At 53.7% G+C, this 27,596-nt stretch overlaps 1 protein-coding gene across 2 annotated transcripts; it reads left to right on the top strand.

Moving 5' to 3' along the window:
- The first annotated feature begins 171 nt into the window (after window positions 1-171).
- TK2 (thymidine kinase 2) lies at window positions 172-26,918 on the top strand. Of its 2 annotated transcripts, XR_014298162.1 has the most exons (11): window positions 172-292; window positions 1,535-1,572; window positions 5,918-5,992; window positions 8,361-8,414; window positions 10,962-11,051; window positions 13,279-13,352; window positions 20,508-20,596; window positions 21,171-21,250; window positions 23,852-23,932; window positions 24,314-24,382; window positions 25,058-25,163. XR_014298162.1 is itself a non-coding variant. In XM_082676589.1 (10 exons), the coding sequence occupies exons 1-10, from the start codon at window positions 178-180 to the stop codon at window positions 25,154-25,156; spliced, it is 795 nt and encodes a 264-aa protein (XP_082532715.1). In that variant the 5' UTR covers window positions 172-177; the 3' UTR covers window positions 25,157-26,918. The 2 variants fall into 2 exon arrangements, 1 of the variants encoding a protein (XP_082532715.1); XM_082676589.1 differs by lacking the exon at window positions 24,314-24,382 and having other exon boundaries at window positions 25,058-26,918.
- The last annotated feature ends 678 nt before the right edge of the window (window positions 26,919-27,596 follow it).

Genomic DNA, 27,596 nt, shown 5'->3' with positions numbered 1-27,596 from the left:
AACCCCTCACCTTCTCGGAGAGAGGGTGAAATGAGACGGGGTCTCTTTAAGAGCCGGCAGGGCGGGGCGGGCGCGGGGCTGGAGGCGGTGCGCGGAGGCGGGCCCAGTCGCTGGGCCGAGCTTTCGCCGACGTGCGCCGGAAGGAAGGTCATGCTCGGTGGATTCGCCCGCGGGGCAATGCTGCTGCGGACGCTGCGGAGCTGGGCTTCCTGGGCGCTGCGCCGCGACAGGCCCGGGAGCCCCGCCTCCAGCCCGGGGTTGCCAAGGGCGCAGCGTTGGGCCTGGCCTCGGGGTAACGCGTCTCTCAGTTCCCTTTGCTGGCGTCCCGGAGGCGGCCCTCAGCCCCACTCCGCGCCCTCAGCTCGCGGAACCTGCCTGAACCCGAAACCCCTTCTCCGAGGCGCCGGGATTTCCTCGGTCGGCCTGGGGGGAGGGGCGGGGCGGTCGCTGGCTGGTGTCCCAGACGCCAGCCGGCAGGGAGCGGGTGGGGCCTTGGGGCTCCGGGCCCAACTCTTGTTCGGAGCTGGGGAGCCCGCTAAAGAGCGGAAATAACCCTCCTCCCCCACGGTTCCTGGGCCCATTCTGTGGGCCTTGGGGGAGATGCCGGCGAGCGGTGGATGCGTTAGGCTCGGTGCGCTGTTTCTCCCGCTGGGAGTGGAGACCCTCCCCTTCAGAAGTGAGAGCCCCTGTTGTGGCCAAGTTCTGGCGTTCTTTGGCCTCGGGGTGTTCAGTGGCACCTGAGAACCCCTGTGGGGTGGGTGGGCCGCGATGTCAGCCCCGGGCCTGCAGGAGAAGCCTGAGTCCTGTGCTGAAACCCATCGCTGGGTTTCAGTGGCCCACCCGCCAACCACTCTTTCCTCGGAGCTACGAGTGGAGGTAACTCTGCGTTTTAACTAGCTGGACACCCATCGGTGAGGATCATAAATATAAAATGTGTGGAAAGTGGAAAGCAGAATATACTAAGTGACCAAAACTGAGCACAGTTGGGGCCCTGACGTGCCAACAGGACCCCGGCGGCAGTTTCAGTGTCACACAGGTAGATAGCAGTGGTAGGCCTGCCTCCGTCCACCTAGGGAGGGTCCCAGGTGTCACTGGAAAACATTTTTAGGCCAGGGAGCAAGCATAAAAATTACTGTTTTTGTCGTGGTTTAGAAAATTAGGACAAAGAAGAGTAAGCTATTTTTTAAATTTTTAAAAAAATTTATTTATTTATTTATTTTTGGCTGTGTTGGGTCTTCGTTTCTATGCGAGGGCTTTCCCTGGTTGTGGCAAGTGGGGGCCACTCTTCATCGCGGTGCGCGGGCTTCTCACTGTCGCAGCCTCTCGTTGCGGAGCACAAGCTCCAGACGCACAGGCTCAGTAGTTGTGGCTCACAGGCCTAGTTGCTCCGCGGCATGTGGGATCCTCCCAGACCAGGGCCGGAACCTGTGTTCCCTGCATTGGCAGGCAGATTCTCAACTACTGCGCCCCCAGGGAAGCCCAAGAGTGGGCTATTTAAAACTAAGTTAAAAAATTGATTTCCTTTCTTTTCTAGATAAAGGTAGAGAAAATGAAAAAGAGAAAAAATCAGTGGTAAGTCTCCCTCTTATGTACACTCTTTCCAGTGTAGGATTATATATGTGTAATAAACACCACGCATAATACACACATGTTTTGAGGAGGGGAGTGAAGTTTTTTTTAACTATGTGCACATAGTTAAGAAAACGAATACAAGAGGATCTCCAGGGATAAGGAAGTCTGTCTCCACTCCTGGGCCCCAGACTCCCTCCCCAGAGACCACCTCTGTTACTAGTTTCTGGTATGTCCGACCTGAGAATCTACACAGGTGGGAGAATACATGTATTCATAGCCTTTAGGTGGATTTGGACTATTAGCTTGATGAATGATTACAAAGAGATTTGAAAAGTGGAAGTTTAGTTTGACTGGGTTAGTGGGTGGCAGCCTGGCTGTGAGGGCAGGTCTGCTGACCGCTGCCCCCAGAATACCAATGCTGAGACTGGTGGGTGGGGGAGGGATAACAGAGAATTCATGGGGGTCCACAGACGAGGGTTCCACCAGTGCAGTGACTTGGAGGTGCTAGCTCTGGGGTGGGACTGTGGCTGGTGTGAGGTTGAAGGTTAAAGGAGGGTCAAACTGGACATGCCCATGGGGTGTTTAAGACTTTAGCAGGCTGCGGTGGGGAGCAGTATTTCGGTCACCGTTGATCCAGAGGCTCAGTTCCTTAAGGGAGCTGGAAGTTGGTAGATATGGCTGGAAAGGGATTTGCTTGGAGGGTGTGGGCAGGAGTACCTTGGCTGGGATATGCAGAAGGCGGAAGGTGTGGGGAGGCCCCCTGGGGTATTTGGGGTGATGGAGAGGGCCTGGGAAGGAGTGAAGTCACACGGAGAGGACTGGTGATGAAAATGCTTGAGATTTATGGAAGTTTGTTGAAACTAGAGGTGGGGTGGTGTATGGCGTAGGCATCATAGCAGGGGGAAGGGGTTGGTAAGTTGAGCTGGATGGGAACTGATGCAGTATTGTACTATTAATTATTGAGCTAGCATTGTTGTGAGCCGGGCCTGTCCTAGGTGCTTTCTGGGTGTGGTCTGTTATCCCCCAGACACACAGTAGGTGGTCCATGGGAAGTGATGTGGAGCCTGCGTTCAGGCCCAGGGCTGCTCTTAGTCATTCAAATCCTCTGAGTTCCTGTGTGGACCTGGGGACCTGGGAATCCAACAGCCCCTGTTGTTAGTGAGCCTGTGGTTGGATGGGGGGGATGGCAGTGAATAGGACAATGGTGGATCTGGAACAACAGGGAGTCGGGGCAGGGCTTCTAGAGGATGATGACTGAGGGGAGACTTGAGGCCTCCTGGGAGAAGGAGGAGAGGGCGAAGCAGGAGTGTTGGAGCAGAGGGAACTGCAGGGGTAAGTCACAGAGGGATGAGAGACTGAGGCTTGTGGCCAGTCCCAGAGAGGTGGCTGGGGAGGGCCTGGGGGTCAGGAAACAGGACCGGAGACAGATCCCAGCTCCCGGAGCCACTGAAAGACTTTACCAGCTGTGATCTGGTTTGCGTCTCAGGAAGAGGTGGTGGACCATGGATAGGGGATGAGGGACCTGGCCGGGCTGGACTGGAGGGGGAGAGGCCAGAAGGGAGGCTGCTCCCACAAGGAGGGTTAGAGACCTTAACTAGGGGCCAAGGAGACAGGCCAGGTTCTGCAGGTGAGTAGGAAGTGGGGCCCAGAAGTATTGCTGAGTTGCTGGGTGAGGAGAGAAGATATCCAGGGCCTTGAGGGTGTCTGGGTGGATGGTGCAGCCTTTCCTGAGGACAGGAACGGGAAGAGAAGCCATATGTGGGTGTTGGGGGGTGATAAATTGAGGTGCCCATGGGACATCCCATGGGATTGGACAGGACAGGGAATATCTGGGCTGAGCTGCAGCTGCGAAGTGAGTCACCACCACAGAATTACAAAATAAATTCCAAAGTCGGGTTAAAAAGAAATGACTGATGTTTTCAGGTGAACAAAGTCTGAACAGACATTTCCTGAGTGAATTTATTAATGGCTAATAAACATAAGAAAGTGCTCAACCTCCCTAACAGAGAAAGAATGCTTTGGGAGATGGAGTGATGAAAGCTGTGGATCAGACCTCAGACCTGGTTCCAGTCCCAGCTCTGCTCTTGGGGGTGGATAAGTCCTTAACCTCTTAGAGCCTCAGTTTCCCCATCTGTGCAAATATTCATAGCTGTGATTGTTGTGAGGATCAATGTGACAATGTTTGCAAAGTACAGAACCCACAGGGGCTAATTTTATAGACATTATTATTATTAACAATGAAATTAATGAAGATTTAGGATGGGATATGCCCAGCATTGGCACAGTATGTTAATAGGCTCACTCTCATCCTTCTAAAAGGGGTGTGAATTGGGTCAGCATTTTGGAGGGTAATTTGGCATCATGCATCAACAGCTGTAAAAACTCACTTATCCTTTGATGCACTGATTATATTTCTAGAAGTCTGTTGAAGGGGATAATCAGAGCCAATGACAAGGATTTATGTACAGGAATGTTCACCACAGCACAGCTTATCATATCAAAAAAATGGGCGTCACAACACAGTTTTATAATAAAAGTAACTGGACAGAATGTAACATCCAACAGTAGGGATTTCAATAACACATTCCTTGCAATGAACAGGAAAGAAACAGTCTGTGCAGAATGATGTCTAGGTTGAGCTCTTTTTAAATATCTAGGAAAAGTTGTTTCCTTTAAAGAACAACAATAAAAATAAAATCCACTGGTGCCCTGACGGGGTCTCCCTTTTGCACATTCACTGTGTTTTCTTGTGCTGAAGGAGTAAGCTGACAGGGAGCCCGGATTGGAGGGCCAGGCCTCTGTTGGAACTGCGATTGTCCGTCCAGCTCTCCTAGGTAGCCGTTAGGATCAAGGCAGGAGGAAATCTTTGCAGCCAACTGAGAGAGAGTCCAGTTGCTGACGAGAGTTTGTAGAGGTGGGGCAAGGTGAGACAGCCCACCGTGCCCCTGTGTTTTATGCAGGGTGTGACTGAGGCTCCACTGGGGTCATGAGAAGGGAGTTGCCAGGCCTAGGTGTGAATTCTAGCTCTTTCCCCCGCCAACCCTGGCACCTGGGGCAAGTCACTTAAGTGGCCCACGTTTCTCTGTGGGTGCTTCCAACCTGGGTGTAAAGGTCACTGTGCAGCAGGACAGGTCCCCTCTGGCTGTGTGTACCCCAGGGGACATGTAATATGTGTTGTCAAGGGCAAGTTTGTCTTCTCACATATGTGGAACTGCCCATTTCCTCTCGTGGTCTGATGGAACCAAAGCCATTTGGCCCGTGTCACCAGCAGTCCTGGCTGAGCAGCGTTTTGTCAGAATTGCTGGGCAGCAGATTCAAGGGTCCCAACCCAGAGTCTGATTGAGAGGGTCTGGGTGCTCCGCTGGTGCTTCTGGAGCAGGGTGTCTGTGGACCACTCGTTGAGAAACCCTGCCATGGGTCCGTGGTACTCAGCTTCCTCCATATTGAAATCACCTGGAGAGCTTTCCAAGGTACTGAGGCCTGAGTCCCACCCTGAGATCATGCCAGAATTGGCCTGGGTTGTGGCTTCCTTCTGTGGATTCTTAAAAGTTCCCCGGTGATTGTAGCACATACGTAAGACTGAGAACCGCAGCTTCAGTTGCTTTCTTTCCCTGCAGTGGGGAACTTGTAGGAGGCTCCTTGTCTTTCTTATGGGTAGACTCCTCCCACCAGTGCCAAGACAGCCCCTTCCCCCCAGCACACTTAGTGTGAGCGGAGTGAACGTTCAAGCTCTACTCCTTGCCTTATGCCCTCCTAGACCTCATTTTTCTCTTCTGTGAAAATGTTAGAACCCGCTTCTCAGGTTCTGGCAAGGTTAAGTGCAGGATTGGTGTATGTTGCCCATCTTAGTCCTTTTCTCCTGCCCTCATACCTTCCAGTCCACGGCCAAGCATGTTTTTCTGCACAGAGCAATGCATTAGGTTCTAGGGAACGTACACACGCTTCCCATCCTTAAAGCCGTTAGGTTCTGGTGAAGGAGGCAGGACATTTAGGCCTAAAATCTAATAGTCTGAGGAGTTGAGCTAGGGAAGGGCAGAGCTAGCGCGGCCGAGGGCAAGCTGTGTGGGGTCTAGGGGTTGACCTCAGGGAGTGTCTGTCCCGGAGGGCAGTGGCCTGGTGGCCAGCAGCGGTGGGCCTGGAGCCTGCCACTGAGGGGAAGGATCGGGTGGTTGCTATTACTAACAACAGGACCCTGGGGGTTTCCTCCAGAGGGATTTTCGTGTACACACTGGAGTCTTGGGCTGAACCAATTATGCTGTTCACCTGAGCCCTTCCCTAGAAATTCTTCCTGGTATTCCCCCAGGCACTCGATTTCTGATCCTAACATGCGTTTGTCTTTTGCTAGATATGTGTCGAGGGCAATATTGCAAGCGGGAAGACAACGTGCCTGGAGTTCTTCTCCAACACAGCTGACATCGAGGTACAGTTTCCACGCCAGGTTTGAAGGAACCTGCAAAAGCTTGGTGCATTTATAAAGGGTGCAAACCGGACCTGCCCTATAGAAATGTTGCTGGGGGAATGCGTCCTGTGTGAGAGGAGGGAGAGGCCCCTTGGAAGCTTGTGCCTGGTTTTCCCCCAGGTTTTGCTCCACACACCCTTCTCCTTGGCTGATTCTGCTCTGTCACCTCTCACTGTAATAAATCTTAGCTATGAGTATGACTATATGCTGTATCCTGTGAGTCCTCCTAGTGACTCCTCAGACCCGGGGAGGCGGGCGTCTGGGGGACTCCCGACACACCTGTCCTGAGCTGTGTAACTCTCACTGACACTTTAGAAGCACGTGTATTCTCACTGAACACCTTGGAGCCAATGTACAACAACAATACCGTCAGCAAGGAGAGTGAACAGCTAATGAGGGTAATACTCTATGCCAGGCACTGTGTTGAGGCATCGTTATATTATCTAATTGATTTCATTCTTACAGGAGTAGTCTCTATGAGACAGGTCCTGTTATTACTTCAGTTGCAGAGGAGGAAGCTGAGGCTCAGTGAGGTGACATGGCTTGGCCAGGGTCGCATGGCTAGTGCGTGTGATGCCATGTCCCAGCCCAGGCTGTCTGCTCCGGGGGCCATGCCCTTGTTTGGCTCTATAGTATGCAGAGCTTTTTGGCTTTAGGAAAACCACCCAGCCTTCAGATCTCAGCTCTGCTCTCTGACCTCCCCAGCTAGGTTACCCTCCATGGTGTAGGTTCTTCTGGCTCCTCTGTATCCTTTTTGTTTTGTTTTGTCTTGTTTATTGTTTTTTGTTTTTTTTTGTGGTACATGGGCCTCTCATTGTTGTGGCCTCTCCCGTTGTGGAGCACAGGCTCCAGACGTGCAGGCTCAGCAGCCATGGCTCACAGGCCTAGCCGCTCCGCGGCATGTGGGATCTTCCCAGACCGGGGCACAACCCCGTGTCCCCTGCATCGGCAGGTGGACTCTCAACCACTGCGCCACCAGGGAAGCCCTGTATCCTTATTTTGTACTACTTCTCGGGGTTTGAAAATATGTGTTGCTTTCTGTGATGACCTGATTAATGTCTGCTTCCCCAGTAAGTTTAAAGTTGAAAGCATGAAAGCAGGGCTGGGGTGGTTTTTCTCTTGCTGAATCCTTGGCACCCGGCACAGTGGGTGCTCAGTATTTGTTGAGTGACAGTGCCACAGATGGGGCACAGGTCAAGGCTGCCTGTGTCCCAGCCTCTGGTGGGCCTGAGTGGTACAGCATATGCTACTCAGGGGACAGGACCAGAGTGCTGAAGACCCAGAAGAAGGAGAGGGAGGTTGGAAGGAACAGGGAATGATTCACAGAGGAAGGGATATTTGAACTGGATTCTGAAGGATGTATAGGAGTTTTCCATGTAATGAAAGTTGAGGTGAAATGAGGTGAGGTGGGCATACTGGGCAGAACAACAGCATGAGCAAAGGCACAGAGGGGTAAAAGGTGGGGGGAGGTTACTCTTCAAGGGTCCCATGCATTGCTTTCCTTTGGTCTCTTGTGACCTGTGGCACCTACTCACATGGACTTGAAGGTCCACAGAGGGATCCGGATATTCTCAAAATCTTGGCCCCAAGAGCACCATTTACTTATTTATTTATTTTGGCTATGCAGGGTCTTAGTTACATCAGGCGGACTTCTTAGTGGCGGCATGCATGCGGGATCTAGTTCCCCCACCAGGGATCGATCCCGGACCCACTGCATTGCAAGCACAGAGTCTTACCCACTGGACCACCAGGGAAGTCCCAAGGGCACCATTTAAATCCTTTCCGGCACACACCTGCACAGCTTAGGGAGGCTACTAAAGAAACAGGACTCTTTGCCGTCAGTGTGCCCAACACAGAGATCAGAGGGAGGAAAGGGAGGCGGAGCATACTGCCAAGGTCGCTGGAGAGCCCCCAGGCCGGAAGCTGGGTGCAAGCTGCAGCCTGAAGTGCGAGAAGCAGCCTCCCTCGTGGCTTCTCTCACCTCCCTGCCTTCCTGATGTGCTGGGCAGTAAGGGGCAGGGTGGAACACGTGGAGGGGGGATTGGGAGAACCCACTTGCCCCCGGGAGCTCCTGTGGCGGCAGGAGAAGTGGCGTGTGCATATGCTCGTATACAGGGGTGGGCAGAGTGGTTCTCAAGTCATTTCTCGAAGCTGCGCCTGGAGCCACATCTGCATGGAGTTGTGGCCTCGCAGGGAGGGTTGCTCCACTATTTTGGCCCACTCTGGGCGCCCAAATCTTGACTCTCTCCCCGATCCCACCCCTAACACGAGCTTTCACAGAGCTCAGAACTGAGGAGCAGCAGCTCTCTGATGTTTTCTTTCCTGACAGGTGTTAACGGAGCCCGTGCCCAAGTGGAGAAATGTCCGAGGCCATAATCCTCTGGTGAGTGTGGTGTTCTATGCGTGAACCGCCAGCTGCCCCTTAAGTGTGCAGGAGCAGCGCTGCTGGTGCCTGAGCCTGCACCCTGTCCAGGCGTGTCCTTGCTCTTTGCTGGGTGGTGGGGGAGAGGGAGGGGACAAAGGGAAAATGGCGGCATGTCGATGGTCTGAGGTCAAGGTTCTTTGAGGCCTGGCTGGGCATGTAAGGAGCCCAGGGACCTCCTGTCAGCTATCCCAAACTATCCCAAGTGGTCGGCCCCAGCTACCGGGGGGTCTTTCTCCTGCTGCTCATTCTTACCCCACCCTCCCCTAGAAGAAACCCAGGTCTCCTCAGGCCTAACCCCCCAGGACCTGTGCCTAAGTAACTAGCTTCCTTGGTAAACCTCTGATTGGGGTTTGCACTTGCCAATGCCCAGGGGCTGCCTCAGGCTCACCCTGAAGCTACCAGTCTGCTTTCCCAAGGGTGGACCTAGCAAGTAGGGGCTGTAATGTGCCTGTGCCCCTCCCACCTCCTTCCCGTTCAGAAGGCTCAACTCTGGCTGCTTGAAAGAGGTGGGTGGAGTCTGGGTCCTGTAAGAGTGAGCTCAAGAAAGGGATGCTGGTTCTGGGCTCCTGTCCCATGATGGAGGAACGATTAGTTTCGTTTTTCAGGTAAGGAAACCATGGCTGAAATAGGTTGCCCAAGGTCACACAGCTGGTAAATGACAGATCTAGGTTTGAACCTTGGACTAGGGGGAGCCTGTGCTGTCCCGTCATTTCTAGCAACACAAATGGCATCTCCTTGTGTGGGTCTTTAGACTCTGAGTTCCACTAAGGGCAGGGACTGTGTCTAATTTGGCTCACCGTTTTTTGCTAGAACATAGCACAGTGCTGAGCACTTAGTAGGTGCTTGTTCACTGATTGATTCAGCCAGTATTCATTGCATGCCTGCCATGTGCCAGACACTATTCTAGACGCTGGGGCGGTGAGCACCTCGAAGCTTCTGCTCTGCTGGCCCTAATATCCCAGTGTGGGGAGGCAGAAGGCAATTAAAAAGTGTGTGAAATGGCCGGTGGTGACAGGAGCCAAGAAGGCATCTAAAGCAGGTAGAAGGATATTATTTAAATAAGGCAAAACCTCTCAGAGCTTTCGAATAAAGAATCCCAGAGACCGGAAAAGACTTTCACCTCTCAGCAAGGCGGAGAGGATGGAATGCCAGTCGTGGGCATACAAGGAAGCTCAGAAACATTCCTGTCTTCTAGGAAACCGAGAGGAACCAGGGCTGGATTGTCATGTAAGACAACTAGAGTTGCAGACGTTAGGGGTTAGAGGTGACATTCACAGGACCCAGTCCCAGTCTCAGAAGTCTGAGTATCCGTGGCACAAAGAGCATTGCCAATGACAGTTTTATAATTAAAAAAAACAATAGAATTAGATATTTTTACACAAGTTTCCACTCTAGACAGAGGAGCAAGATTGATAGTTTTGTGAAAAGTCTCAGGTCATCACTTTATCTGAATCGGTTTTCTGATGCAGAAAGGTCTTTTTTTCTGCAGCTGTCAGGCAAGAGGGAGTGTTCCTCCTAACTTTTCTGAGATTCTTTCACCCGCAGTTAGGAGTTAGCAGTTTTCAATGCAGAGCACCGGAGTTTCATTAGTTAGCACCAAGAGAAAAAGAAGCAAAAATGTGGAAAAGAGCAGAATAGGATTTTTTTTTTTTTGCGGTACGCGGGCCTCTCACTGCTGTGGCCTCTCCCGTTGCGGAGCACAGGCTCCGGATGCGCAGGCTCAGTGGCCACGGCTCACGGGCGCAGCCGCTCCACGGCATGTGGGATCTTCCCGGACCGGGGCACGAACCCGTGTCCCCTGCCTGCATTGGCAGGCGGACTCTCCGCCACTGTGCCACCAGGGAAGCCCCAGAATAGGATTATTAGCAAGTGGAACATGGAGCAGGAAGTATTTTGTATCTACACGCAGTAGAGAGTGATTGAGGGGGTGGATTCTGTTTTAGAGAGGATGGTTGGGAAGGCATCTCTGACAAAGTGACATTTGAGCAGAAACCTAAACAAAGCTTGGGAGGGAGCAGTGCAGGTGTCTGGGGGAGAGTGTTCAGACAGAAGGCACAGCAGATGCAAAGGCCCTGAGTTGAAATCACACTTGGGTGTTTGGGTAACAGTAAGGAAGCTCATGTGGTTGGAAGCTCACAGAGCCAAAGGAAGAATGGTTGGAGACAAGAGAAGATGGAAGTGATTGTGTAGGGCCCTGTGGGCCTTGGTAAGGGCTTTGGATTTCATTGTGAGTGCAGTGGGAAGCCAGGGAGAGTCCTGAACAGGGGAGTGATGATAACTGGCTCCTGTAGTATAACAGGCTCACTGGTTGCCGGATAGAGAGCAGGCTGTAGGGGCTCAGTGAACATGATTGAATGCCTGAATGATTGCTCCCTGGGACTTTATATAGGCTTCTATTATAGCTGTTCCCAGGCTGTCCTGTAACTGCTCCAGTGTCTGTCTCTGTCCACTCTGTGACCGGGCTGGGAGTCCTACAGATAGAGCACTGCATTCTCCCCTCTTTAGGGTCTGATGTACCAGGACGCCTGTCGATGGGGCCTCACGCTGCAGACATATGTGCAGCTCACCATGCTGGACCAGCACACTCGTCCTCAGGTACATTTCAGATGCTTGGTTTCAACCTTCTTTTTTTTTTTTTTTTTTGTGGTACGCGGGCCTCTCACTGTTGTGGCCTCTCCCGTTGCGGAGTACAGGCTCCGGACGCGCAGGCTCAGTGGCCATGGCTCACGGGCCCAGCTGCTCTGCGGCATGTGGGATCTTCCCGGACCGGGGCACGAACCCGTGTCCCCTGCATTGGCAGGCGGACTCTCAACCACTGCGCCACCAGGGAAGCCCATGGTTTCAACCTTCTTAAACACAGTTTTCTTCAAATGAGTGGCATGTGGTTGCCAGGAAGGGAAACCTCACAAGGAAGCCCCACTGGGCCTTCAGAGCTGCTCAGCCTTCTCTGTCTCTGGGGTGAAGGTCTCTGTTCCTACAGCTCTCTGAGGACCAGCCTCCAGTGCCCCCACCCACCAACCTCAGCTAGTCAAGAACTTGCTATGATGCCATGTAAGCCTGAGTCTTCATGACCCGATCGCTCCTGGGCTCAACTCCCTTTAAATCAGCTCTTCTCAAAGTGTGGTCCCTGTACTAGGAGCAGCGGCAGCACCTGGAAACTTGTTAGGAATGCACATTTTCTGGCCCCATCCTGGACCTGCTGAATCAGAAATTCTGAGGTGAGGCCCAGCAATCTGGGTTTTATCAAGCTCTCCAGGTGATTTTAACATATCCCTTATTTGTTTGCAAATTTGTTTGCATGAGAGCTGCTGATCTAACCTTCACAAGGCTTGTTCACATTCTCAGTTCAGGTTCTTGAGAGAAAGAATCTGATTGGCTCAGCTTGGGTCAGGTGTCCAGCCCTGGTCCAGTCAGGTATTGGGGCAGGTCACAAACACGGCCACTTAGGCCCCTTCCATCAGCAGGGTGTGAATAGGGGCAGAGTCTCTTAGAAGAAAGGCTGACTGAGAGATCCGATTGGCACCCGTGCTTCAGAATGGCAAGTACCACCTAAGAGACTGGCTTTGGAGGCTCTCCTTGAAGGAGACAGGAGACCCATCGGCCAGTTTCTCTGACACAGCCATTCAGTGGTTTGATGCAAGGCTGGGCACTTGCAGCCGTAGCTATCATTCTTCTACAAATCTGTGTCTTTTAATAATAGAAGAAGATACGAGCAGAACCATATAAATTTCTATCTCCCCAAAAATCTGTCTAAAAGATCCATGTCAGAGTATGGTCTGAGGTTGGCCTGCAACCTGCTTCTCCTGGGTGGGCACTCGATTGCAAATGTAAATTGTATCTAGTATATCTGAATATAACGGGCTGTGTGTGTGTTCCTCTGTTTAAGGAAATCTATCAGGAAGGAGGCAGAGAAAGAGAGATGGACAGACTAGGAAAGAGGAAGAGAAGGAGAGAGGGGTAAATGGGGAACTAGCAAAAGATGGGCAGCAGAGAGTCATAAGTAAGGAGAGGACTGAAAAACAGAAAAGAAGGCAGATGGACAGATAGACAAATAGGAGAGTCAGGAAATTCCTGGGTTATGGCTTTAAATCAGCCTCCGATTTGCTGGTCCAGGCCCCATTGGATGCTGTGGGCCAGGCTGAGTGAGAGCAGTGTTTGTCCACTTGGTGTCAAGAGTAAGAGCACCTCCGGCTTCCCAATGGGACACTGGACAAAGGGAAAGGCCTTCTGTGGAGGGTGTGTGCATGCTGGCAGAGAGGGGCCATGTCAGTGTCGTCCTCCCTCTTCCTGGGCACAGTCCTTTCCAGTTTTGAAGGGCTGCAGTGATCCCCAGCCAGCCCTGTGAGGAGGCGGCGAGGTTGGCAGGCATGCTGGTGGGGTTCCATAAAGCCACAGCCCAGCTCTCTCGGAGCTGTGCCTCCGCTTAAGCAAATGCATCCTATTTAGGTCCATGATAATCACCACGCTTTGTGCTTGCCACCACTTTCCCGGGGGGCACTTGGCAGTTTTTCTAGCACTTCCCCAAACCCACAGTCCAGTGGAGCCTCACCCCTCCTGTGAAGGAGGCTGCTGCTGACAGGCCCTCCACCCGGCCTTGCTGCACTGACCACTGAGATTCAGGGTATGGTGTGGGGAGGGTCCAGGGCCCAGGGAGCCTAACGTGGGACACACGGTTCTCTGGTGTCCACCTCCCTCTCCTGAGGCTTCTCAATTCTTGTATTCAGCATAGACCATAGGCAGGGGGAGCAACAGGCATTCTTCAAGGCTTCCTGACCCCTTCCTCTTTGCCTGAGTTAGTGAATCACTTTTTGTTTTCTTGTAGACGTTGCCTGTACGGTTGATGGAGCGGTCAATTCACAGCGCAAGATACGTTTTTGTAGAAAACTTGTATAGAAGGTACCGTAGTTTGCACAATCGATAATTTATTAAACCATTACATTTTTAGAAATGAAATTGAAACTTATTTATCTAATTGACACATACTGAGTACCTACTGTGTTGCCACAGTAACACTGTGTAACAACCAACCACAAGGCCTCAGTGACAGACAGCTCTCCGCGCTGATGGCTCGGCTGTCCAGGGCGGCCGGCCCGGCGGCTCTGCTGACCTTGGCTGGCTCAATGATATGTCCAGGGGTTGGCTGGTCTGGGGTGGCCCAGTGAGGGTGACTGGGGTGACTCATCTCTCATCTGCTTGCTGATCCTCCTTCTGGGACCGGCAAGCTGGCCTGGGCATTCACATCTCATGGCTATGGCAGATCAAAAGCACCGTAGTTCTTTTCAGGTCTCTGCTTCACGTTCGCTAACATCCATTGGCCAGAGCAGGTCACACCAGCCCACCCCAGTCTGAGAGGGGGCAGGGCCCTGTGGGTTACATGGCAAAGTGGGAGGAGACAGGGAGGGGTGAAGAGTCAGAGCGACTAGAGCCATCAGTCCAGCAGTGTGCATGCTATTTGTTGTGGTTTCACTCACAGCTGTCTTCTGCCCTCATGGGAGCAGACTCTGTCACACAGACCTAGCTGGGGGGGCTTCTGGTGGCCCTCAGTGCTGTGGCCTCAGAGGTGTGGGGTCCTCCACTCCTGCGCTCAGTTGACTGCTGATGTTTGGGGGTCTTGGGGAATGGGCTGCAGCTTCTTCTCTGCGTCTCCCTTCTTGGTAGCTTTGAGCTTCACTCCCTCACAGAGCTGGTCCTGATATCTGCCTTCCACTCTCTACACCCTGCCTCCCTGTTCCCTCCCATCTGGTCCCAGCCTCCCTGTCTAGGTGGGTTGAGCCTCTCATTCTTTTTTTTTCTGTTATTTATTTTTGGCTGCGTTGGGTCTTCGCTGTTGTGCGTGGACTTTCTCTAGTTGTGGCGAGCGGGGGCTACTCTTAGTTGCAGTGTGTGGGCTTCTCATTGCGGTGGCTTCTCTTTGTTGTGGAGCACCGGCTCTAGGGTGCACGGGCTTTAGTAGTTGTGGCTCGCGGGCTCTAGAACTCAGGCTCAGTAATTGTGGCTCACAGGCTTAGTTGCTCCATGGCACGTGGGATCTTCCCGGACCAAGGCTCAAACCCATGTCCCCTGCCTTGGCAGGTGGATTCTTAACCACTACGCCACCAGGGAAGCCCCTCTTGTTACTCTTAATTACTTCTTTCTGTTGGTTTTCTTCATGGTATTCAAGACAACTTCTAATTAGGTTGAACCGTATGAAATTATTAGCACTTGACCAATTTTGACCTACAAAAATGGCAGTTTTGGGCTTCCCAAAGTGGGGGCCCAGGGGGGCCAGGCCATCCGCCACTTTGGTTTCAGGGAGATGAGAGAAGGCAGTGCTCCTCAAACCCTTTCCCTGAAGTCTCCAAAGGCAGAGAAACGCTCACCCAGGCGGCCGCTTCCCTGCAGGTTTTCCCAGCCTGCGTACCCGAAGCAGCCGGCTAACTAACTGGAAATTTCTTTGAAGACTTCTCTTCGAAGTCTTTGCATTCTATCCCATAACATATCCCTGTGATTGTAACAACTGGTGTGCTCAGCATGTGGCTGGGAGTCCCCCTCACTCAGCCACACTCCCCAGAGAGCCCGAGTTTGGGCGGCAGAGATCCAAGGGCAGGGACACCAAGAGGCACCTTCCCAGTGCAGGCCATTCACTTATGGGACTGGTCCAGCTTACCTGAGAGTAGGCACGGCTCATGTGGTTGAAGGGCAGGGCAGGGACCCGTGGGCAGGAGCTACAGTCGTTGTCCTTCCGTTTGAGCCCTCCAGGCAGCACTGAGATGGGCACTGTTGACCGCGTTTGGCAGACCAGGCACCACGTGGGGTTCGAAGGCCTTGCTCCTTCCTGGTTGGGCAGGAAACTGACCGGGGGGCTGACCTGCACCCTGCTATGTGGGGCAGCAGTGAAGGAGGAAGTGGTGAGACATCTAGATTTCTCTCTGTAAGGCCAGAGGCTTCAGGCCCAGGGGAGTTCCCAGTGTGCTGGCTCCGGGGGACCAGGCCTCTGCCCCTTTCCACCCAGGCCCTACACTCAGCTTCTCCCACAGACTCCATGCATCTTGTTAATGCACCCATGCTGCTTCCAGGGTGGGGCCCGAGAGCCTGCATTTGTAGCAGAAAAGCACCCTGGGTAGCTATCATCCTGCTGGTTGGCGTCACACTTGGAGGGGCAGCCTCCGAAGAAGGCAGCAGCCAGGTGGCCTGCAAGGGGCCGTCTGTGCCAATCATGGTCCTTTCCCCTGGGAGTTTTGCCCCGTGGCTTCCTTGGGGCCTCACCTGGGCCTTAGGGGTCGTTGAAAGCAAGACCTGCGGGCTGTCTTTGTGGGGGTCCGTGGGGCAGGTGGCCAGCCAGAGTGAAAGTTCTTCGTGGAGCAGGATTTCCTCAGCTTCCTGCACCACCTGCAGTTTCTTCATTTCACATTTGTGGCTTCAGATTTTGGTTGTTGGGGGTTTTGTTGTATTACCTTTGTTTTCAGGGTCTCTGGGTGTATTCCTAGGTCAGGAGTGAGGCAGCTGTAGGCCAAAGGTTTTCTTTTTGGAGGCACAGTAAACGGTATTTCTAGCCAGAGCTAAAGAAGTGACAGGTGGGAGGAAGGGTAGGATGTGGGCTTTCTTCTTGGTCACTTTCATTAGAAACCCAGCTTCTCTCCATGCAGTGGGCCTTCCACAGTGAAGTGGTGCTGCGAAAGTAGATGTTTCCATGCCCCCCAAATACAGATTACCATCATTTTGAGCCTAAACCAAATGACGCCTAGAACTGGGTTTGGCTGGATCCTTTGCTCATAGCCAGAATAGGATGTTTTGGTTCCCACCTGTGGAAGTTCAGCTGGGTACTGGGAACCACAAGATGGCTTGTGTTGGGTGTCAGCTCTTGCCTGGGAGCTTGTGTGGGGACAGCCCTTACACAAGGCAGGGGGTGCATGGTTGCTGCCCCTTCAGCCTTGGGGTTGGCCCTTCTCTCTTTCACAGAAGCCCTTGCAGCCTTGGCTTGGAATCTGGAGGGACTGGGATGGAAGGAAGTACGGGAGGCGTGGCTTTGCTGTCTGCAGTTGCAGGCTCGGGTGCCCAGAAAAGCCCACATTCTGCAATTCTGCATCCCCCAAAGCCAGATTTCTGGAAGGGCTTTCTTGCCTTTTGGGCCTTGGACAAGTGAGGAGCTACTCCAGGGAGAGACCCGCCTCTTCCGCCCGCATCCTCACCCCAGCGAGTTTGGGGTGGGCAGAACATACATGCAATTATGCCACCAGGGGTTAATTGTCAACAAGGAAGATTCTGGTTCCACAGTCTCCTTAAAGACTTAAAGAACCAGAAGGACTTCTGAGGTGTGGGCACTGTGCTGGAATGAACAGCTGAAGGTGGCGAGAAAGACTCAGGCAGCTAAAGCGGCCATGCAGGCCACTGTGTGGCCCGACCCTGTGGGCTAATTGAACACAAAGGTTTCACAGGATTGCCTGGTTGGTGTTCTCTAAGAACAGAAGGAAGGGAATTGCATGGGGCCCAGCTGGGGAAGTGACACACTGACTCACCTGGGGCTGCGAGTTGTGGACATCCATTAAGGCCCTGCGTTTGGAACAACAGGCGGGTCCTCCTGCTGCCCTGATGGGCCCTGGGGCTTGGACTCCTCCTCACTCTAGGCCAGACTGGGGACTCACTGCCTGTGTCATGGGCCTGCGAGCGGTGGCTTTCCTCAGGCTGAGGCTAGAGAGACACTGGACGGGCCCAGGGGCAGCCCCCTCAGCTGACAGACGGGGCAGGTGGGGTTGGGGCACGTGGTGCAGCCAGGAGCGTATGGGTTTGGGGGCCGCCGAGAGCCAGGCTTCAGTCCCTGGCTCAGGGCTGGGCTGAGCTTCTCTGGGCCTCAGTTTTCCTCATCTATAACTTGGGGCTAAAATTGACCTCACAAGGTCTTGTGAGAAACAAAAGAATGTCATGTGCACAAGGAGGCTGGCATTTGAGTGTGTGATTTCAGTTTCAACCCGTGCTCTCTGGGCCTCGGGGAGGGCGGCAAACCGTGCCAAACAAAACAGCAGGATTCGTGTGGACTCGTGACCTCAATTTTGCCCCCCTAGGATAAGGGAAAGGCACCATGAAACCCCCTCAGTCCACCGTTGGTGGGTCTGCAGAGAGGTGCTGCCCTCCGTGTGTTCTGTGGAAATAAAAGCAGTGCCTTGGTGGTGGTGCTGGGCGCCCCATTCTCGAGGCAGACAAAGGAGGAGCCGGGCAGATTCCTAGGAGGAAAACTGCAGATACAGATAAAACAGCGCCCGCTGCCTGACATGCCTCAGAATCATGGAAGGCAGCTTCCGTTTCCTCACTCCGCTCAGCCGGTGGCCAGTTGTCCTGGACCCCCCAGCACATGGCTCCTGGCAGTCTTGGAAGGGTTTTCTGGAGGTCTGCCTGCCGACCCTGCCCTCAGGGAGGCTGCCCCGGAGCCGTCTAGAGGACCTCTAAGGAGAGCATCGGGAAGGGAGGACCGGGAGGACCTGCTTCCTCCCGGGTTTGCCTGGGCCAGGTGAGAATGGGAGGTTCCTGAGCCACCCAGGAGGTGTCCTAAGACCACCTGGGGCCGATTTCCAGCAGAGCAGTGGCTCTCAGGCCCCAACACTTTTTGTGGTGTCAGTTGGTTTGGTTTTAGTTAACACTGTGCTACCTATGTCCTGAATTGTGACTCAGTTCGGTGGCCACAGCTAAGGGTATCCTCCCAGCTCCGGGATTTGACAGAACCTCCCTTGAGCCTTACAGACACTGGTGAAGTCCTCTGGGGCAGTCTCACACCAGCTGTCCAGCGTTCATGACGTGGGAGGCTATTGGGCAACTTTCCCTCCATGTGTGCTGCTCACTGGCCCGCACCCTTGAGTTGCCAGTCTGTGCTGTGTGCCCAGGCTGCGTGTTCGGTGGAGCGAGTGGGGCTGATCAGCAGCTTCTTTTTGGCAAATCCTCATTCCCTCGGAGTCAGCTTTGTTCCAGAGAAGGAAAACATGTCAAGAAGAGTGGTTTGGTGTCTGAATATCAAATACTCTCAGCTGCAGCTAACTGCAGCCCAGCTCAAAGTAGCCTGAACACTGAGGTTGTCACGGGCTGTCTTAACAGCAGGCTTTGGTGTTGGTTTCATTCGGTGGCCCTAGTGCTGTTTCTCTCTGTTTTCCTACTGTCTTGTTTGTGTCCTCAATATGAGTCCCTCTTGGTGACACAACGCCTGTGGCAGAACCGGGCTTCTCATTGCTGGCCAGAGGGTGGATGTCTTGCCAGTGGCTCTCCTCTAAGCATGAGGAGCAAACCTCCCACATGTCTCACTGGTCAGGTTGGGCCCTTTGGCCTGGGCTGATCAACTCAGCCTGGCCAGCGGAGAGGACGTCCCTCAGACCAGTTGGTTTGCTCTGAAGCTTGGGCTGCGGTCAGGTTTCCCTGAACACTCAGGCCTGTGGGATGGACCCTGAATAGACCATGGGCTACTTTTAAGGAAGTAGGAGGAAAGAATTGGGGGATGGGCAACCATATGAGCTGTGATCGCAAAGTTGTTACCTTTAGTATCTGAATTTTGGTCCCTTCTGCAATGTCCTGGGACTTCCTCCCTCTCCCCTCCCCTACAAAGCCTCCCCGACTTATTCGTGGGGGCGGGTGCTGGTCCTCACACGTTAGTCTGCTCTGGTCTCCCTGCTGAAGTCTGATGCCTGAGACCCCTCAAGGCGCCGACAACTGCCCGTCTGCCCCTGCTGTTCTCCCGGGCACCCTGCATTTTCCTGCTGCTCTGCCAGGCACAGCTCTTCTGCGCTGAGGGCGTCTGGTGGTCTCAGGGACTAGGGGAGGATGTCCCCCTCCAGTCTGTGCCCCGCCCCATCGTTTGGGCCCCCAGGCAGGGCTGCTTGAGCTTGTCATCTTCAGAGCGCCTTCCTCCACGCCCATCCTGCCCCCTCACCCAGGTGGGAGTCAGTTCACCACCCGTGGCGGGAGCAGCTGCAAACCACCCACTCCACTGGCCTCTTTTCCCCGCCTTCCCTTCTTTAGTCAGCAGTCAGAAGACCCCCAGCTGCACACAGCTCAGGCACCTTCACTCGCCCGTAGCCCGCCTTGCCAAACCCAGTTCTGAGTGGATCCAAGATGATATTCAAGACGGGTGGAGGATGTTGAAAGGAATTCCTCTCCTGGGCCTTTGAGGGTCACCCCACAGCTGCCTGGTTTGTTTCCTCCAGCTGCTGCCCCTCCTCCCGCTCTTCCCTACTCATTTCCTCCAGGGCAGAGGACAGACGCCAGGTCTCTCTCACTTGTGGGCTTCTTCTTCCTTCCTTTCTTTTTCAGTTATTACTTAAAATATGTAGTAATTTCCCCCCCACCCCCGCCCCGAATTGAAAACTAGTATGTTGTTAAATTTTGGAAAATACAGAAAGAGATAAAGAAAAAAATGTCTCCCATAATCCTACAGTTCAGAGGAAAGCACTGTTAACCTTTTGGTGGTTTTCTTTCCAGTCTCCTTTCAAAATGTGTGGATGAATACTCTTGAAAGTATGGTTGGGTCGTGCTATATGCACAGTTCTATATCCTCCTGTTTTCATTGAATAATGAGAATTTGATTGTGAGCATTTTCCACGTCATTAAATATTATTTTATAGCATCGTCTTTCAGTTGCTGTGTGGTTTTCTGTTAGATAGATGTACCATCATTTAGTTTTTCATTATTTTTTAAATAGTGCTACGGAGGGCATCCACGATTGTTTCCACAAAATAAATTTCTAGAGGTGAAACGGGTTTGCTGTTCCACCTCCCAGCCTGAGCGCTGTCCGTGTTCTCAGGGGACAGGCTTCACAGCCCCTTCCTTGGTTTGGAGTTCAAATCCCAAATGAATTCTCCCCTCGGGCAGTGCCAAGATACTCGCTGCATTATACCATCGACCATCCCTGGGCAGCGGGAGGTCGGGAGGTTTCGGGTCCTTGTCATCACTACCCGCTCAGTATCACGTGATTACACTATGTCATGGTTCCCTTGGCAGTGCCCTTTCAATAAAGGCAGTGCCCAGATGTTTTGGGGGAACGGCACAGCCCAGGAACTTTCTCATGGGGTAATAAAACCCTTATAACTCTCGTTCCAGTGGGAAGATGCCTGAAGTGGACTATGTGGTCCTGTCGGAATGGTTTGACTGGATTGTGAAGAACATCGACGTGTCCATTGACTTGATAGGTGAGACAGTCCCTCCCTGGCCTCCCTCCCCTGGGCCCAGTGAGGAGGTGGTTGGCTGGGCCTCAAGCAGCAGGGGTGGTGGGCAGGGCCCTCACCATAAGCATTTCTTCCCCTGCCTTGACTCAGCCTTCTCCCAAAGGGCAGATAGAATCTGGGGCTTTTGGTCCCTCCTGGAGAAGCACCCTGGCCAGTTCCTCAAACTGCTTTCCCCTCGGTCCCTTGTGATATGATGGGTTTTTTCTAGTTTGTAAAGGAGGGAGGAGGGACAGAACCTGGACCGTTACTGAGACGGGCCGGGTGCCAGGCCCTGTGCTAAGCTCTGGCAATGTACGGAACCTGTTCAGCTTCACAGTGACCCTGTGGGGCTGGTGATGTGGAAAGAGAATGAAAGTCAGGATGAGGGTCAGGAAGCCTGTTTGGCCACACAGCTGGTCTGCCTCTCCTGCTCAGGGCTGCTGGTAGATGTTTCTCTCCACGCCTTGCCCACACGCCTTCCTTCCCCCTACCCCTCACTTTCACTTCCAAGCCATGAACAGAGTAATTAAAGCCACATATATGTTTTTTAAAATCTTAGTTTATCTCCAGACCACTCCTGAGACCTGTTACCAGAGGCTAAAGATGAGATGCAGGGAAGAGGAGAAGGTCATTCCACTGGTAAGAGCCCCTTTAACCTGGGGAAGGGTGCAACTTCATCCTGTCCTGGCCCCACCCTCTGTGAGATCATTGTGCTGTTGTTTCAGGGAGAGAAACAGGAACTGAGCACGTTGGAGGGTGAACTCTGACTTCCTCTGAGCTGGAGACCCTGTGCGGTGTCCAGGTCTGCTTCACTTCCTGTGGCCCCAGACTCAGTGGTGGGCACCCCCGGGGCTCAGAGGCGTCCCTTCTCCTGTTCCCACCCAGGTGTCCCCAGGACTTGTTTGGTCCACCTCCTGAAAATTGCTTGCCTTTGTGCCGTCCCCTGGATCCTCGCTAGGACGTGCCCACTTGCTCGCTGTTGCATTGCCAGTGCTTGGCACAGTGCCTGGCTGGGAGGTGAAACTCACTAGTGTCTGCCCAGTGCCTCACCCTTCTGGGTTCTGGCTCAGGGCCACATCAGCTCTAGTCAGGGCTGTCTAACAGGCTTGGACTGCTCTCCTTGCCCTGGTCTCTCACTATCCGCATCCCCCTCAGAAATCCATCCTCCACACTGCTGCTTGGGTGATGTTCCCAGTACAGAACACCACGCATGCAATCCCCTAACCCCACCCTCTTCGGTGCCTCACCACTGTCTAGGATAAAGTCCCCACTTGTAGATGCCATCCGAGATCCTGCGTGATTGGCTTCATCCCCTTCCACTCCCTGCCTTTCATGCTCTGGCCATAAAGAACTAGTTGTGGCTACACATGCTCTCTCTCTCTCTCTTCTCCTCTCTCCCCCTCCCCTCCCCCCTCCCCTTTCCCCTTTCCCCTCTCCCTTTCCCCTTTCCCCCTCCCTTCTCCCCCCTCCCCCTCCCCTCCCCCTCCCCTCTCCCCTCTCCCCTCTCCCCTCTCCCCTCTCCCCTCTCCCCTCTCCCCTCTCCCCTCTCCCCTCTCCCCTCTCCCCCCTCCCCTTTCCCCTTTCCCCTTTCCCCTTTCCCCTTTCCCCTTTCCCCTTTCCCCTCTCCCCTCTCCCCCCTCCCCTTTCCCCTTTCCCCTTTCCCCTTTCCCCTTTCCCCTTTCCCCTCTCCCTTTCCCCTTTCCGCCTCCCTTCTCCCCCCTCCCCTCTCCCCCTCCCCCCTCCCCTCTCCCCTCTCCCCTTTCCCCTCTCCCCTCTCCCCCCTCCCCTTTCCCCTTTCCCCTCTCCCCACTCCCGCTCCCCCCACCCCTCACCAGGGAGTTACACAAATGTACCTTTGCCATAGTGGTTTCTTTTGCCTCAGGTGTCACTTCCTCCAAGAAGCTTTCTCTGACCTTCCCTCTACTGTGGTCCCCCAGCCTCTGTGCTTATTATGATCACAGCCATTAGGACAAATATTCTGAAACTATTTCTTTATGTGTTTGCTCCCCATCCCTCAGAAAACTACCATGAACTTTTTAAGATTAGATCTTATTCCCTCTGCGTCCCTAGAATGTGTCCCAGGCCTTGGCACCTAGGGGTTGCTCAGTTAATATTGATCGGAATGCCCCATGTGAATGCCACTGGAAGTACACAGACAGAGGCTGGGCAAGCATTTACTGGGATATCATGGGGGTCTGAGCCCAGGATGGGCTGGACTGGGGTCCTAGAAGGCCAGTCCAGCTCCTGAGGCCCACCCAGCCTTGTTTGCCCCAGGCACCAGCAAGGTGGATTCCAGCCATGAAGGCCCAGGCCTCGTTCTGCGCAGCTGCTTTGAAATCTGGAGACAGGAGTGATTAGAGGAAGGGTGAAATGGGGCGGGGCTGGACCAAGCTGGGATGGGGCATGGCAGCTCTGTGCAGTGACCCAGACGTTTGGAAGAAGTGACAAATCTGGAGTCTGTGCAAGTCATTGTTGAGGACATTGTCTTAATGGTTTTGACAAGGCCTCCAGGGCAAGTCTGTTGTTGCCAAGGGAGAACTTGGTGGTGGATAAAGAGGCAGCAGTGTGGTTTACCCGAGAGCCTCAGGGCTGGGAGTAAATTGCTGCTTGAGGAGGTGTTTGCCTGTGGCTGAGAGCACCAGGGCCTGCTTGTGGGAGAGTGCCGTCCAGTCCTACCGGTTGCGCAGGCATGGATGCCCTAGGGGTGGGTCTGGGCCTCTTTTCCCTTGCGTTTCACCTTGTCCTCCTTCTGAAGTTTGCCCTTAAGCTTTCAAGGATCAATAGGTTACAAGTTGTCTGTTGGGGTGAGAGCAGCCAAGTGGCGCTCCTGGGCCAGTGAGGGTCATAGTCCTCTTGGTGGGAAGGACGGAGGGAGGGTTCAGAGGCTTCCCAGGCCCCTGTGAAGAAACAGAGGCCCTGCTGATGGAGAAGTGGCAGGAAACGAGAGCAGCCAGGTGGGAGGATATGTCCGAAGCGCCAGAGGAGCAGAGTGCGCTGGAGGGATGGGCAGGTGGCCAGAGGGACGCTTCTGCCTGTTGCGACACCTGGGCTGGCTGACAGAGTGCTTGGCCACGTTTGTCATTGTCCACCTGAGCCAGGTTGGCTGTTGCGGGTCCTTAGTCCAAGCCACTGCCCTGTGGTCATTGACATTCACCTAACCTGCCCCTGAGACCCCTGGAGGGGAGAGGTCTTCTCCCTGTGTGCTCCCGACAGCCCTTGCATTTTTACCCCCTCCGGCAGGAATACCTGGATGCTATTCACCACCTGTACGAGGAGTGGCTCATCAAAGGGAGCCTTTTCCCCGTGGCGGCCCCTGTTCTGGTAAGCCCCCCTAACAGGGCAGGAGACTTTTCTAGAAGGAGGAGCGACTCGGGGGATGTCGGCCACTCTGCAGCTGGAGAATTTGAAAGAAGGAAGCGGGGAGGGTGGAAGGGACTCTGTCTCACAGTCCCCGTTCTGGACTGAGCCTTAGTGAGCTGGACAGACCTGAGAGAAGGTGACCTGTCCCAGTGTCATTACGCCGGTGGCACAGTAGCATCTGTTATCCAGCATTGTCAGCAAAGGAGAGTTCCAGATGGCTGGAGCCCCTGGACCTGGGTTTTGGCCTTAACCGCTTGGGGTGGTGGTCTTTCTGACATGCCCGTCCCTTCTCCAGCGGGTGGCAGGCCCAAAGCCTCATTGCACCTTTTCTTGGTGACCCAGGGCATCTGAAGGAACGTCAGTTGCTGTTCTGGTCTGTCACACAATGATGCCCCCTTAGGAGGTGCTGAGGTGTGTAGGACTGTTTGCCCCAGACTACTAATGCCTTTGAATTCCCCTGTTTGCTTTTTACCCTCCTTTCTCCTGCTGGCACTCACCATTTCTAACTGTGTTGATGCTTCTGCCCCATCAGTGTTTCCCCACTTCCTTGTCCCCTCGTTTTCTGATTTGCTGCTGCCAACTTTCTTTAGGCAGGCCGTTGGGTCCCTCGGACTGTTAGGAACGTGTGTACAGTGTGGGATCTGAGGGAGGGCCTTGCACAAACTTGTGTGCATGGCCTTGGAGACATCTGTCTGAGCTGCTCAAACACTGTACTCATGGCTCTTGCAGGCAGTGAGGTTGCTGGAAAGTGAGATATTACTGTACTGGATTTTTAAAGAAAATTTATTTTTTTCCCCTCATTATAGAAAAATGGTTGATATCAAATGATGATAAAAAAATCATTCATGAGCTTGCCGCAGGGACAACTATCGTGGATTCTTAAGTGAAAATATAGTTGAGAATGTGGATTGACCTAGAAACGGGAGCTGTTTGGCCCTAACCTTCCCTTTTCTCTGCCTGTGACCTTGGGCTTCCCTGCCTCTCCCTGCCTCATCCTGCCTGCCCCTGTCTCTCTCTCTTCATCAGTGAAGGGAGGATGATGTTGAGGTCAGGGGCAGCCCTGTGACCTGTGTGTTTAATTTCCAGGTGATTGAGGCTGACCACGACATGGAGAAAATGTTAGAACTCTTTGAACAAAACCGGCACCGAATACTAATTCCAGAGGATCGGAAGCTTGGTCCATAGGACGGGGAAGATCATGCCAGAGAAATGCCCGCTGCTGCCAAGTTAGCTCTCACGAGGAGTTTGGAACAATCCACTCACGAGAGGGCTTTCTATCTGGGCACATTTGTCTTCCTAATGGTCTTCTCTCCTTTGCCAGTGTCTTTATCCTGGGATTCTGGCCCTCGTGGGTAAATGACATGATGGGACCAATGGGTTTGTCGTGGCCCTTTGGTGTCGCAGCCTTGCATTCCCCCGGTGCTTCTCCTGGTGGCTTCCCACCTCTGAATCCCTCTAAATTAGGGAAGAGCCACCTGACTGACCCTGGGCTCATGGTCTCTAGCCCTTCAGACCATCCTCGAGGGCGAGGTAGTGGTCTTACATCCCAGGGGAGGAAGGTGAAGCTCAGACTGGCTAAGGGACTCCCCGGGGTCACACAGCCAGTGACAGTGGAGTCAGCACCATTCAGACTTCTGGTGACTCCCAAACGATCAATCTCTTGCCCCAGGCTGCCTCATCACAAGAGCCCTGCCTTCCCTGCTGGAGAGCCCCACACGTGTGTGGGAGAGTGTGTGTGTGTGTGTGTGTAGCGGGGGCAGCGGTGCGTGCAGCCAGCATCTTCATTTTCTCCTTATTTGAGCAGCTCCTGAGGACAGTTAGCATTTCTAGACTCTCACAAAATTGTGTGGTATTTGGCTGGAGCCCAGCGTTCAGTGGTTCACTAGCGTGAGGCTGATGTGGTACTTACCACCTCATCATCGGGACTTCCCTGTCCTTAGGAGAATCGTGGTTTGGCTCCTGAATGGTGCTCGGTCTCCTTGGTGACGGAGGTCCTGCTTGAGCTGCTGCCGATTCCCCGGCAGGGCAATGGCCTATGGTGCCAGGCTGGTGTGCCCAGTGCTGTTCTGGGCAAGGGGCTGCCAGCCTGGCTTCTGAGGCTCCCTTCCTCCATAGTGGCCTTGTGTGAGGAGCTTCACCCTTGGAATTCCTGGGAGTTTGTGGCCCAGGGGAGAGACACAGTGGCCTTACGTCTTTTTGAAATGTTTTTCCATCCAAAGGGACACCATGGGCCCTAGGGCATGAACCATCTTTATTAGTTCAGAGAATATCTAAGCTCCGCTCAGCTGTAACAATGCACTGAAGGCACGGCTGTCTCCTGAGTCAAGTAGGAAGCAAGAGAAAGGAGGAACATTCTCTTTGGGGACAGTCTGGGCAGGAAAGTTGGGGCTGGCAAGCAAAGGCTCTTGGAGCACTGGAGCTCCTGAATTTTGGAGGTGGGTGGAGAGAGCTTCCAGAAGGCTGTTGCAGACACGGGGAAGGATTGATTATGAACTTGGGGAAACAGGCCTTGGCCTCTCCCGAGTGGTGGTTGGTGTACCTGAAGGTTGGAAGGCCTCATCCCAGCCTCTGTGTGAGTGTGGCACCTGTGCATGCAGTTCTCTGACACTACATAGGTGACAGGTGCCCCAGGTGGCCTGGGCCCAGAGGCAGCGCTAGGAGGGCAGCATTCTGGCTTCCAGCCCTTTCTGGCTGGACTGACTCCTGGGCCGTGTGCACAGGGTGAGGGCGGCAGTCCGGTGGGGATGTGTCTCTCAGCCCAGATGTTGGTGATGGACCAGAAACCTGGGGGAGGCAGCGCCTCTGCTTCCAGGCATCTGGACATGCCAGGACCATCTTTGGGCCTTTGCAAACAGTCCAATTTCCCCTCAATTTGAGCATCTGTTTTGGGGGAAATGTGATTTAAAAAAAACAAATCTTGCTCTGTGATAGCCAATAAATCCTTCACTTAAAACCTGGTGATAATTTTGGAGTGCTTCCTACGCCAGTGATTTTAGGCCCCTGCAGCATCCTTGTACCAGCAAGGTAATGTTTTAATTTTTAAACACTGTGTTCCTAACGGGATGTCCGGGTCCATAAGAGCTCTCTGTCCTCCCACTCCGGCACCTTGGAGAGGATGCTGTATGTACCCACAGTGGCTGGGGCCTGTCACAAAAATCTCCCAGCCCAGAGATGTCACAGGAAATGGCTAGAGCCCAGCCCACCAAGGGTTGCTCTCCCCCATGTGGCAGGCAGGGCTGGTGGTGGCAGGGATCACAGCAGTTATGAACACTGCTGAGAACCAGGGCAGGGAAAGGGCAGATGGCACGTGGTAGGCACGGGGCCCAGTTCCTCAAGCAGAGGGAGGCACTCCCCAGGGACTCCCAGGAACGGCCGTGAGGAGCGTGGCATGGCTTGGCAGGCCCTTGCTAAACGTGGGCCCTGGGAAGTGCTGTCACCCTGCTTGTTTTTCCCTTTCTTTTTCTCTTCCTGCCTCTTTTCTTCCTTTCCACCTGAGCCCCTCACCTAGCTGAGAAGCCCCCCTGCCTGAGAAATGCATCAGTCAGAGACCCTTCCTGGGGCTCCCGCAGGCTCCCACCATCTGACCTGAGGAAGGAAGGATTGAGGTATTTATTGCTGTGAGAGC

The sequence above is a fragment of the Grampus griseus genome (assembly GCF_964374135.1).
Source record: "Grampus griseus genome assembly, chromosome: 19".
Classification (NCBI taxonomy): Eukaryota; Metazoa; Chordata; class Mammalia; order Artiodactyla; family Delphinidae; genus Grampus; species Grampus griseus.
The sequence above is the reverse complement of the archived record's forward strand: the minus strand, read 5'-3'. Positions and strand labels throughout refer to the sequence as shown.